Source organism: Buteo buteo, chromosome 13 (assembly GCF_964188355.1).
Source record: "Buteo buteo chromosome 13, bButBut1.hap1.1, whole genome shotgun sequence".
Lineage (NCBI taxonomy): Eukaryota > Metazoa > Chordata > Aves > Accipitriformes > Accipitridae > Buteo > Buteo buteo.
This window is the reverse complement of record NC_134183.1, coordinates 38,386,519-38,400,870: the sequence shown is the minus strand read 5'-3', so window position 1 is coordinate 38,400,870 and position 14,352 is coordinate 38,386,519. Positions and strand designations below refer to the sequence as shown.

At 40.8% G+C, this 14,352-nt stretch overlaps 1 protein-coding gene across 2 annotated transcripts in view; it reads right to left on the bottom strand.

Annotated features, from left to right (window-relative positions):
• Positions 1-14,352, bottom strand: part of MYO9A (myosin IXA) — a 191,141-nt gene that overhangs the window by 87,550 nt on the left and 89,239 nt on the right. For both annotated transcript variants that reach the window (XM_075045734.1, XM_075045735.1), the window contains exon 9: positions 14,122-14,211. In XM_075045734.1, coding sequence (XP_074901835.1) covers positions 14,122-14,211 — 90 coding nt within the window. The remainder of the gene's footprint in view (positions 1-14,121; positions 14,212-14,352) is intronic.

Here is a 14,352-nt window from a genome sequence, read left to right as displayed (position 1 = left end):
ATGAGCTCGATACAGTCATAGAAACTACCTATGGATTTTTTCCTCTCCTAGTGACCCAACGGCTCTTCCATAACATGTACATGAACACACACATGTGCGGGTGTTTCCTGCCCTCTAGGAAGAAAACAAACAATGCATGCTCTCCTTTCAGACCCATACCAACAAATACTTACAAAAAACAATTAAAGTAATTCCAGGATGGCAAGAAACATTTCTTTCCGAGTGTGAAGTTTGCAAGCCTTGATGTAAAACACAAAGACAGGAGTTAAGTTATTTAAGTAAAGCCAGGCACCGCACAATACTTCACGATTTCTGCTTGCGTATAATAGAAACGGAGATTCCTCTTCTCTTCAGGAAATAAGATATGAACACAGGAAGAAAGGAAATATCCCCTTCTCCCTTAGGGCCTTTGATAGACTTCCTATAATTTCTATACAAGGATGAAAGGTGCTTCCAATGAAATATTGGGGGGGGGGGAGCAGCACTAGGATTCTTCCCCTTCAGGAAATCCCTCCAAAAATCAAATCTTTATGTATATTTCTAGTGGCTCTATCGGGGCTTTGTTTATTTCTTTTTCTTTTAATACGTGGAATAAATTTTCAGTGCGTTACCCAATGAATCAATTGGCATTTCTGCTTAGAGGGATTTGGCACTAAATCTCAGGAACCTGTTGATATCCTACAAAAAAAATATTTAGTGAGCTATTATCATACACAGAATTTGATTTTTGTTATCATTTGATATCTGTTTTAAAATCCTCATTAGCCATTCCCATTTTTCTCCCATTTATTCTCTAAGGTGAAATTCGGCTTCATAATTACATTTGCACTTACTGTAACACAAATGTCTTATTCCAAGATGACTCAGAGGAAAAAACACATTTTAATATCTACTGAATTTTGCCCATGGTATTTACCTAGCATTTTCTGATGATGCCTCCCTCCTTCAACCACTACTGCGGGTTTGAGCAATATAGGGGAAAAATAGGGGGAAAAAAACAGGAAAAAAATTTAATTGTTTTCTTATTTGACTCAAAGCATCTATTCAACAAAATTACACTGCATGCATGAGTAAAGGATGAAATAAATCAGTTTCTATTCTAAGAAAAGCCACATTTATCTCTTTTTGTTTTCTTAAATATATATTAGCAATGCTTAGCCAGAGTGAAGAGCTATACTACTACTAGGGATAGGATTTATCTGAGATTAGAACAAGCAAAACCAAGAGCAATTCAAGCTCTCCTAATACACTTGATTTGTATCTCATAAAGGGGTCTAATGAACAGGAACAGAAGCCAGTCCTCCATTCTCACTAAGTCTTGGACATGCAGTCAACTGAAAACAGCACACATAGGCATCTTGGTGATCATGATCTCTGCAGGACTCATGAATTACATGATGAAATAAAACAGCCTTAAAATACACTTTTATTTGAATAGGGCTTAGGGGTGCCAGCTATTAATAAGAACGCTAGTGCCAGAGAAGTAGCTACTACATGTACTAAAATACTATTAAAATCCAATTTTTATCTCTGACACTGTTACTGCTCAGTGAGGGCTGGAAGAAAAACCTATGTAAGGTGGTTTCAGCTTGGGTTTGTAGTTGCATGGACAGAACAACTGCCAAGGGATGGCTTGTTGGGTCTGTCACTCCTGTTCCGAGATGGAGTAACACCTAAGGAAGAGAGAGGCACGTAGCTGTGAAGCAGAGCTAAATTAGGGAAGGAGCAGAAAACCAGGAGGATGGTGATGAAGTATAGTAGCACTGCATACAAAACCTGCCAGCACATTGCATCCTCTCTACAGCTCACCACAAAGTTGGGAGAACATTTCTGGATTTGAAAAAAATAGACGAAAAACTATAGGTTGCTAGAATTAGGCAAGGTCTAAATCTTTTTGTCCAAACGCAGGTTTTAGTGTCTCACTCTTATCTCACATCAGGTTCAGCCTATTCAGTGGGTCTCAAGTCACACGTGTGTGCACACGGAGAATTATGGTTTCCTGCTGTTCTGCTCGCTTTCTATTTATGACCGAATACATCGTGCGTCTGGTTTACATTCACAGCCATGTCCTGCGGCGAGAGATAGATTAAGCAGCTTTTGTGGTTCCCCTTTGGGTCACGGGACATAGGCTGAGACAGGCAGGCTTAGCTTTTTTTTTTTTTTTTTAAACAGAGGCTTAACACCCAGAGGAAAGTATTCTTGCAGGATATCAGACTCTAGCTTAATCCCTATCTTGGCATCAAGGAGTATTATATCATACTCGGGCTGGATAAGTATGATGTAATTTTCCATACTCGTATTTTATCTTAGCATCATATTAAAATCCTGTCATTCTCATGTTTACTTTTCCTAAGAGAACTCAAATCATTAATACATCATGCTGACTCCAGCCTGCAAAAGTTTTTTTTTAATGATTTTTATGTTTGATTAAGGAGAAGGAAAAATATCTGTAAAAGCATCACTGGAAGAAGAGGAGTGAAAGATGCAAGATGAGTCTAATTACAAAAAAAAAAAAAAAGGAAAAGTTCATTTAAAAATGCTATAAACTGCCCTGCAAAGGCTCATTTTTATGTTTCACTTCTATAAATGTACCTGCAAACTACATACTTAAAAAAAACTAACAAAAAACAACCAATTCCCTAAGCCTTGCACTACCACAGCTGCTGGTTCCTGCCTTCCCAGCTGGCTGCCACATCCTGGCAGAAACCTTCCACTATCACCCCGGAGCCGGGAGTGTCCTGCCAATGGATTTTATCCAAGAGATGCAAGTGTCAATGATGTTTTCCAGAACTTATGGGTGGATTTTACAATGAGGAAAAAATAGACTGGAATGTCATTACAATACAATACCAAAATCATTCTGCAATACAAACTGAAACAAGAAGGCATTGCAGAATTTTTTCACTATATCAGTTATAAAGTTCTCAGATTTAGAGAGATTTTTTTGGTACTAGTTTTCAACTTTACATATCAAACACCTTTTTTTTTTTAAATTCTTCTTGTGCTCTCCCTTCTCTAGGACCAGTCACCCAGTACCTTCCATGGCCACCTTCCTTGGACCAATTTCCCAGTACCTTCACAATCACCTTCCTTGGACAAAGGTCCATCTCCAACTTGCCAGTCTGTATTATTCACAGGTACTTTTAGCGGGTCTCCCAAACCATGCCAACACCCTTCCCAAAAAATCCCAACAACAACAAGAGAAGTCAAATCAATGGGTTTGTCCACTGAGACAATCTTCCTGTGTCAATATGTCATCAGGTTGAAAAGAAAGTCCTTCAGAGCTACTAGCTTACCTGCTACTCTGGGAAATAAGAAAACATTAATCATTAATTATAAAAAAAAATCATTAATAACATTTTTTATATTGCACTTTTTTCATCAGGGGTTAACGTGTTCATCCTTACACTGCTCCCTATCTCGCATGCATTCCCAATGAAACGGCTCATGCCATTCCTGTGCTAACACGACTTCTGAGGAATAACACGGGAAGCGTCAGCATGCTCCTGCAACCTGCCCCCTCCTTACTCATTCTCCTGTCGTCAGACAGCTGTAAATGAGGAAAACGAAGTGGAAAATCTGAAACGTCTTCTGTGGGTGTCGAGGACCCACCTATTGTTCTCAGCTGGTGGCAGCAGGCAGGACTTGGAAGAGGACAGATAGGACACCCATCATCCCCATCACAGACTAAAGCCTGCCTGCTATTTATTTTTTGAGCTGTTTTGCAAGTCCCCGTCTATAATATTATCATATTGTAGCTGACTATCTGCAATACAGTGTGGTCATGTTTTTCAGAAAAAAGCACCCAGGTTACAGTCAAAACCACACTAAACCAACAAAAACCTTGCTAGCGATTTTCTCAAAGTCTCAACCATGGAGTCATGTGGTTACAAGCATCATCTTCCTCAAAAGACTTCAGTCAAAGCCTTCAGCCTTCTGATTTGGATAGCATGGTTAGAAAATGTCATCTGTAACAAATCAAAAGAGAAAAGAAAGAAAAAAACCCTACCCTCTCTTCATGAAATAAAACTCTTCCAGCAAACGAGTCTGGGGTTCTCACTTCTCCCCATGGAAGAAAGGATGAGGGAAGACACTCATAGAGCACCCCTAGTGAAAGGTGCTCACCAGAGCAATCATGAGCCCACCATAAAGAGCTGCAGAAGAACAGAATCACCAGGCAGTTGAATTTGTAGGATCTGCTGATGGCAAAGGTTTCAAACACTTTTTTCAGACAAAGAAGTGTTTTCCTCCACCTGTGTTCATCCAGAGTCTGTTCTACCAACAGCAGGAACTGAGATCCCATTCAGTCAGTGTTTTCACAGTGAAACTGGTACATAAACAAATTAATAGGTTACTTAGTAGCACAAGAAATAGATGTGTGACCTGACCTGAGAAGGAACCTGTAGGCTGCATGTAGGGAAATTTGCTCAAGACTTTACAGGGACAATGTACCAGCATTCCTACTGTGAAGTCCAATGCATCGCCAAAATTAGTACTTGAGCTCTTACAATCCAAACCCTGCCTTTCTGTTGGCCCTTCCCAAGCAGAAGACACTATCGCAGAAAAACTTGTTCTGCCAGTGTATAATTATCTTCACTACAGGCTTTTTTTTTTTTTTTTTTTTTTTTTGGCAAGCTTCCTCAAAGAGAAATTATTTCTTGTCACACCTCAGGTGCTACAGCTGTAGAGGCAAAGCCCCGTCCAGCCACAGAGCTTCTACACCTCCTCCTCCATCAAGCATTGATAAACAGCCTTAGGCTGAAAAGAAATCAATCTAAATTTATTCAGATTGGGATTATATAGAAAAATCCCATATTCCAAGTAACTGTTAAGTAACAAAAGGGACTCTGTGAAATTAAAGCTTCTTTTCAGTAATCAGATGTAATCAAAACAAGTCTTTAAAGAGTCGAGAATGGATTTGATGACAGAAAGGGCAGCTGGAGTGGGGAGGTTGGTTACGGGCAGAGCAGTCGATAGAAAATCAGTATTTCCCTTCTTAAAGTCCTTATTTTGGACTTTGCTCAGAAATCTTGAAATCTGAATGTCTTCCTTTTTTTCCCACACATTAGTGCCAAGTAAATAGTATGAACACAGCTAACACAAGAATTTCCGTGGTGGCACAGAGCAGAAGAGTGACCATAACATCTTCTGCACATAAGCGCTGGGTTCCCTGGGTGTTCGGATGTACATTGTCCATGATGAAGTTGTGCAGGTCTGGGAGATCCTCATAGAGACAAGCTCCGTTCAGCCAGGTCTCAGCATCATCTCCCATGCACCACTTTGTGGGAACGTTAGGGCATATAATCATATTATAATGTGAAAAAATAATGAAAACAGGTTAAAAAAAGACCCAATGTCGATGGACTCGGTCTTCCTAATAAAGGAAGGATGGTGCATCCCATGAAGAAATACATGCAGGACATTAGTCCAATAAAACCACTAGTCTCATCTAATCCATATTCTGTCACCAAGCACAGCTGTTCCTTGCATTTTGAAGGGAAAGTGAGAAACCTAATCCCTCAAAAAAGGGGTTAAATTCTACACCGACAGGTTGCCCTCACGTCCTAAAGCAGAGGCGCTTGCTTTGCTCTTAAAAGCTTTGTGGGGTTTCAGTTTTATTCTATTAATATTTTTCTGTTAATTCTGCATACACTCATCAACATACCAGGTCTTCAAAGGAATCCTGCTAAGCTCCTGATGCTCATAACCTGTGGTGACAATGAGTCTCCTAAGCTAATGGGGTTTGATATAAGTAGGTGCTTCCAGCAGTTTTGCGTTCTATTCCAGTAAGTGTCCCTGTCCTCATTCTTCAGGACTGAGAATTTTCATTCCACTTTCTTCACACTATTAATTATTTTGTCTCCTTCCCACATTTTCTCCTCTAATATTTTCAGTCTGTTAAATGCTTATGACTAGTTGCAACTATGATCTTTTCCTTTGGTTGTTTTTTGCTTTTTTTTTTTAACATCTTAGGTAATGTTATGCCATTTGGCTCTGGAACTCCATTCCTTTTCTCTTTATAATGGTCTGAAAAAGGCATTAGACAGTACCACTGCTAGTACATAAGCTAATGAAACATCGCTCAGCACTTTGCCATAATGAAATACTTTTTTCCCCTTATTAAGGTCTGCTCCGCAAGGGTTCTCTATCTTGCGTCTCTGCCAATTAACTGTTACCATGCTGAAAATCAAATGTTCTCCCAAAGCTTAAGCCACTAACACAGTGCAGTTTATCATCCAAAATAACCATCTTGTGATGGATATTCATGAACATGCCAAGTGTCTTGTATTCATCAGCAAGAAATTCATCCCAGGCAAAGAAGGTCAGGGTGAAGTGACACTTTATGACATGAAAAAAATATTTAATGGCTTCATGCCACCAGAAGGGAGAGATATGCCTCCTCCACTGCTCCTGAGCAAAGGTTCCCTCCTCTCCCCCTTTCTCCACCCAGCACAATGCTGGTGTTTACTAGACTTCTACTGAACTTAGCAAAAGGGCACAAACCCAACTCCCCTTCCACTCCAAGGACCTTCTCTATGTTAGCTAATTGAGTCAGCACAGACTCAAGGATGACAAACATCTGAGACAATGAAAGAATGGAGCAAGGCTGCGCAGCCCTTGGCAAAGGCAGTCACACTAAAATCACGGTTCAATGCTTACTACCCTCTGCTTTTTTCTGCACGTAGCAGATTTTCAGGAGACTGAATATTTTGGTTAGCAAATCTGACCTGAATTGCATAAGTGCTTTTCTAACTAATCGTTAGCTGACTTCACATGGACCTATAGCTGCACGTATTTATGCAGAATAAAAAGCATTTCACAGATTCAATTGCAATTTGGGTGCTCTGCACACTGTCACAGAACAGTTTGACGGTCTCCTTCCATGGCCACATAACTACCTGCATGTAACACTCATTTGTTAAATAGCATATAGCCATTTAAGCAAAGATATGATGGCACATTATATCCTATAAAAGCTTGCAAATAGAAATTTTCAAAATATCTTGGCATTACATAGAGTTTTAGCAGACCCCAAGAACTAAGGATGCTTAGGGCAGTGCAGAGGGACTTAAATATGCTTGCATCCCAGGTCTTGCTATCACAATATAGAAGAGTGCCATAGGGGCAGGATATAACATACCTCTTTTTTTTTGTGCTCCACATCTGCTTGCAGGGACTTCCCTGAACATACAACTCAGTCCCTTTCAGTTCCTCTGGTTTTTAAGATAGCCATTTTCCACTTACAATTATAAATACACATTAAGTTAAATACAAGACGTATTTATGATGACACTCATCACATCAAACAACCAGCTCCTAACAGCTTTCCAAAATTAAAGGAAGAGAAGAATCAGGTCACTTGTTGCCCAAGAAGTGGTCTCACATCTTTTATTTCCTTTCTGCTGGGCAATTTCACATCAGACTTCTTCCAAAAGTGTGAATTAATTCATTAACTAACCCTTAGGGATAAAACATCCTTGGTCACAAACGGCTGAAAATTATAAAGATTTGTTAAAACAAAGTCTTTTTGCAAAGTAATTTGCTTAAGAAATACCAACAGAACTAAATGAATTGAAAGCATCATGGAAAAATCTGTTTTCTGGAGGGCCATAAAAGAGGATTCACTAACAGATGTCTTTACTTTGAGAATGAGTTTTTCCTCATCTTATGAAGAACACGGAAAAAATGCAGAGACTGGTGAAAAACAGAGAAGCAGGTGACACACACCAGCCTGATAAGCAGAACAAATAGGATGGAAACAAGGTGGGGATGGTTGAGGAGCTCAGACACAAGGCTTGTCTCCAGCGTGATGGAAAGGGGGAGCGAGAACCACCAGTCAACATGCTGAACAGATTTGAGAGAGGTATATTACTGTATTAGTCAAGGCATAAACTACTGGCCTTGGAGCCTTGCAGTAAGCTGAAATGGAAAAATCATGAATTCTTTGAATTATTCAGACAGAAGCAGGAAGACAGACATCGCCCAGAAGGGCAGTTCCTTGCACAGATTAAGCTTAAGATGATGCTCAGATTACAAGCAGGATCAAGAGAAAGATTTTTAACAACCCCCAAGTTCTCCACAAAGATTTGATTAAAGCATTCTGCTCCTGCATCGTCGGAGTGTTTCCTTCCAAACATCAGTCAAGCCGCTTAATATTTAGTGAGTCTGGGTTTGGTTTTTTTTTTAAATACCTGAATTGTGGCTGATGAAACTTCCCTACCTCAGTAGGGAGACTGCAAAAATGCACATAATAATATATGAAAAAAATGCCCAGAGTCTGGAGTTGAGGGGCACTTGGGGAAGGACAACAGCAACCCTCAGCGTGTGTTATTATTCTGCTACCATTAAAATCCAATTTTTCCCTATTTCATCTACGTGCCTGCTATATTTTACCTTATTAGGAAGAATACTGTGGCTGCAGAGAGATGCCCAATGTTCAAGACAGACCTGGATCAAAATACTCTAATCATCCCAGACACCACTGATGGCTCTCTTGCTCCCATAGTCAAATCTCTTTTTGATGTGTCCTTACCACTGCATTTTATTTGCTAAACGAAGTGGACTTGGCCAGCTCGCTGTTACTAAATACTGCCCTCACCCTGCACGGATACACCATGATTTCTCTGGAAATTCATTAACTGCTGCTAGCTCCATCAATACACCATCTCGCTCCTGATAAAGACATTGGCAGCTGTTTTGGACAATGAACCAAGACCTCTGAACACAACTGCAGCCTTTCATGTCCATGCAGCCTTTTTTCTAAGTTTATCTACAGGGTAAAGCTTCTAAACCTTAGCACTAGACCAAACTACGCAGTCGTTTCAAACACTGCATTAAAATACCATCCAGCTACTATAAAAGGAAAAATTAATGGTTCCAGGAGGCAGCTCTGTGGCAGTCAAGCCAGCGTGGCTCTGAAGATAAGATGCAGCTGCCAGAGGTAAATATAAGCATTATTTATGGATGTGGTGTCCTTGCTCATTTAAATTTCAGCGAGCACTGGAGATGCAGACCAAGAGTGGACAGGCAGCTCTCCCCGCAGGGCTGCAGACGCATGGGGTCTACAACCAAGCCCACATTTGCCATCGGTGCCACAGCAAGGAGAGGTCACTACTACAAAGCAGTGGTGATTTTTACCTTCAAAACCAGGTCTCTCCTTGACTGCCTCTCCTTAATTTCAGAAATACCAATAGCTCCAGCAACACAGGGATGTACTCAAATGGTAATACCATGATCAGACATAATCTCTTAACAATATACCATGATTTACTGAATGATCAGAAAAACCTGATGGTACATTATGCTTTGTGGGGTCTTCTTTGTATTGGGTCTGGCTGAGATGGAGTTAATACTCCCCATAGCAGCCTTCATAGCATTGTGCTCTGCATCAGGAGCTAGAAAGGTGTTGATAGCACACCAGTGTTTTGGCTACTGCTGAGCAGTGCTGGCACAGCATCAAGGCTGTCTCCCCAACATTTTTGCCCTCCCCTCAATGGCAGGCTGGGGCAGGGCAAGATCTTGGAAGGGGACACAATCAGGACAGCTGACCTAAACTGACCAAACAGATATTCCATACCATATGACGTCAGCTCAGATATAAAAGCTAAGTAAAGGGAGACGGAGGAGGGGGCATTTTGTCTTCCGGAGCAACCACTATGCGTACTGAAGCCCTGCTTCCCGAGAAGCGGCTAGACATCGCCTGCTGATGGGAAGTAGAGAATAACATCATTTGTTTTTTCTTTGCTTTCGCGCACGCGACCTTTGCTATCACTGTATTAAACTGTCCTTATCTTGACCCACGAGCCTTTTGTTATATTCCTTCCCCCCCCCCGCCCCGTCCAGCTGAGGAGGGGGAGTGATAGAGCAGCTCTGGTGGGCACCTGGCATCCAACCAGGGTCAACCCACCACATTCTTGAAGAACCACACGCTCATTCTGTAATCCTTGTAATACCCTGAGGGCAGGATACACAGACTACGCACCAAGAAACAACAGATCTCACCTTGAAATGGGAGGTCAGTTCACAGTGTCTCTGCTCCTGGCTATGGCCCTGCTTAAGCAGGTGCTGCTATCACATATCTCGTACCCTCCTGGGTGAAATAAAGTAAAACGAAATCTGTATGTGCTGGGAAGAACTCGCTCAGCTGATGATGCCGGCACAGGAAACTGCTAGTACACAGGAGGCAGTGCTTTTGCTTTGTTAGAGTCCTACCTTCTTGTGGGACTTCAATATAGTATTTTAACCCATTAACCTGATTTAGATCCTCCAAGGTCATCCAGCAGAACAATTGTATGCAGGCAAGAGTCAAAAAATCTTGACTTATTAAAAGAAACACAGAGTTGACAAAGCCAACATTTCTGCCTAACTTAAAAATGGCACACAACTCATGGGTGAAAAGCCATCAAGAAAAGTCATAAGAAGTACAATACGAATAAACAGAGATGAGATGGTTGCTAATTGCAGCTGGCTCCTTCAACACTGTAGGCTTCAGGCTGCTGGGATGTCTGTCAGCAGGTTGTCCCCACAAGGACATTTTGCAGTACCTTTTACCCAAGCATCAAGATGTGCCAGAATAAAATATCTAGTTTTACATAAATTACTGCAAAGATGAACAGAACAAACCCAGGAAGACAGCCTGATATAAATTTATAACTGTCATGAAGGAGAATGTTTCAAACGAGGAGTTGCCAAGTGCTCACACCACTGTTTCAGAGAGAAAAAAAAAAAAAAAAAGCAGCCCCAAACCACAGGACAGTGTTTCTAATCAGCGTACAATAACAACGCAGTGAGCAAGCACGCAGACAGAGAGGAATGCGGCATCACTGCAAATCCAACAAAGGCATCCTCTCCATGCGCTTGTGGGACTACAGCTCTGGAAAATGGAAGAGAAAAGGCTTGACTTGGTATAATATAGGCCAGTCTCAGCTCTGATGCCTCCAAACCGTGGAAGGAAAGGATTACTTCAGGCCACCTGCATCTCCTCTGCCTATTCAAGACTATTAAGGGGGGGTGACAATTGTCATGGCAGGACCCTGACGTTACAGATCTCATAGGAGCCAGACTGGGATGATCACATTAGCATTAGCCATTTCATGGGAAGTATTTCTATGTCGAGTTGTCATCCACATACATTCCAACACTGTCTAATGAATGGGATCAGCAAACATCAGCCCCTGTGCAGAGCATAGAAAGTGAAACAATGCCTGAACCCCTATGGGCAAGTCCAACCACCTGTACAGAATATGGTATGTGTCTCTTTAGTGTGGAGTACGTGCACATAGGAACCTCATTAAAGCTCAAGAACCCACCCCAAATGTAAGATCTCAAGGCTTTTTACATAAGAATGTTTCTTTCAAATTAAAGCCCCATACTTCTAACTCCTCGCTAATAACCCAAAATTCATAAAGAGGTAGAAGACAACGAGGAAATCCAGGTCTGGAAGTCTCTCATCTACAGAGCCAATGGCTCCATGAGGAGACACAAAATCTCAATGACAAACTTTCCCAATATCCTGAGCGATTTCATCAATGATATTGGAGGTAGAAGCCCAATGCTACTTACTCCCACTTCACCCATAGAGCCCAATAATTTACTATTTCCACTCACGGTTTAGACAACAGGTTTCAGAACCAAATAAAATTCCTTAGAAATCCTTCTTTTTCTGAGTTTTCCCTCTTCTTTTAATAACTGCTACACTGTGCAGGTTGCCTATATAAAATTGTTCAAACCCTTGGAAGGCACTTGGTAGATCCAAGTTGTTCTTCCTGATGGTGTAAAAAAGCAAGCACATGCCAAAATGATGTTTTTTACAACTCTTTTGAGAGCCACTGCAGTACAGTCTTTTCCAGACAAACTCCTCTGAAACTTCCAGTGTATCAACAAGCTATGCAAGAAACATCAAGCTTTTCAACATCTGAAACATAAAGTAGCTGCTACTTAGATCATTGCTCTATCAGGAAAAGCAGCTGCCTATGAGTTATAGGAGTTGTGGTGGGACAGTCATATCTGAAAAACCTCAATCACTCTATCCATTTGAGCCAACTATAATGCTCTTTTGTAAAACACACAAGATGAATAACCAGCCCATTGGTTCCCAACAGTGTAACAGTCCAATTAGTCATGAGTGGGATTATCGGACATCAGTATTCTTTGTAAAGTCTCAAAATGTCAAATGAATCCTACTCTTCCTTCCTGATTCCGATGGATCTGAATCTAAGACACCTCTCCTATGCCCTGAGACAGAGGAAGACCAGGAGAAGACCTCTTATCATGGTGAGGTTCCAGTTAAAGCATCTCAAGTTCTGCTCTAGTACGTCAAGCATGAGCAAGTCAGTAGTGAACCTGCTACCAGAGAGAGGTCACTGTCAGGTAAAATTTGGTGGTCAGGATATTAATGTTGTAAAGGACAGTGGAAAAAAAGCATGAGTGGTGCCTATTTTTTCTTAAACACAATTCATGGCTTCTTACAAAATAATCATGGAGATTACATCAACCTCTCCTACCAGAGCCTTGTGCTCCTTTGTCCTTCCCCACAGTCACCACAATCATCACACCCTGATCTTTCGTTTCTTGTACTAGATATTGGTGACAAACCTTTATAAGTGAATACCTGAGAGTCATGAGCATAGACATCACAAAAAAACATTTTGGAAAGCACCTGAGAAATTCATGCTCAGCCATTTTAGGTAGCAAGAGGGCCTCTTTGATCTCAACAGAAGGAGCATCTAGGTAAGTCTGTTTCAAGCTGTTTCAATACAAAACCTGGTGGCCCAGGTTAAAATATTAAAAGAAACAGTTTAATCTAACTTGCCAAGTTTTGCAGCAAGGTGGTTGAAGGCAGATTGCTGTGCGTTGTTCCATCATCACAGCTGTTGGGAAGTAACCTCCAGCAGAAAGGTAGTTATAGTTACGTTGTAAACTTTTCTAGCAATTTCTTAAGCCTGTGCCCAAGATGCAGGAAAAAAGTACAAATACCATATCTATTCTATGTCCATCACAAAGACATAGTAAGAGCTTTTGTATGCCCTTTGTTAGGAGAGATTCAAGCCTTGCACAAAGGCAACACTTAACTTTTAAATATTAAAGTTCAGTAAACACACAATCTCAAAAGGGGAGAAAAGATGCCTTTTATTCCTGGAAAAAAGGAATTAAAATATCTACAGCTGACCCTAATGACAACACATCATGTGCTTGCTTACTTGCGACACAACAGACTGCTCTCAGAGACATTACTCAAGGTGTTGCAAATTCTGATACAACCACATGTCAACAAGGGAAACCAAGGGACTGAGCATGGTGTGATGCCACACTCAACGTTCTTAAACTGGGGGAGGAGGATACAAGAACACTAGATGCAGAAACAGCCAAAACAAGTATTGCAGCAGAATAGAGCTTATATACTTTGGAGAATATAAGAAGAAAACAGAGGTGTTTCTGTTTACCTGCCACAGAATATAATTAAAAATTCCTGGAAACCACGTATTTAGAAAAAAACAACGCGTTTGCTGACTTTGTAATCCTGAGACAGACCATAACAGAGAAGTTAAACATTTCATGCGGTGCCAGCCCCATGGTTAGCAGTGGCACAGACTACACTCAAGTTTGAGAGTGGCTGATGGAGTTGTGGCTGCTCCAAGGACCCAGGTTGTGAGAGGTCTGAAGAAAAGATAATGGGAATCTCCTACAGAGGATCTCCAGCTCCTCCTGTACAAGAACCATGACTAATGTAGGCACTTAGGACCCCACCAAAAATGTCGTGTAGGTCTTAGGTCACCACTCTGCTGTGGGATGAATCAGTGCTACAGTTTAAGGAACAACATATGAAGACTACTACTTCTATCATAGACACTCAGCGATGCACACTTCTGCTTTGGAGAACACTTACACAACTGTAAGTCATTAAAACAGTTAAAGACTATCACAGAATACAGCGCTAAGCTGCTCTCCAGGAATGGCATAGAAGGTAAAGTCAATCATTTTCTAGATGCATACACATTAGCTTCTCCTATATTATTTTTACATAAATACTGAAAAAAACTCTATCAGAGTTGAGTGTACATCTCAAAGCATTGAAAACCATCCCGAGAGTTCCCTTTTTAATAATAAGCATCATGTACAGACCTCTGCCAGTTTGTATGGTAAGATCAGCTTCTCTCCTACTGTCACTGTCTTTCTGGTAACCAGGGCCTCAAACAGCATCTCTTCTTTCACCTAAAACAAAAATCTTGATGTTAGTGATTATTCTAGGAATAAATTTTTTAAAACATAATTTTTTTAAAAAATTAAAATGTATAAGTGTAAACATTTTCATAAATTTAATTTTAAAATAAGTTTAAAACATTTTTGCCAGCC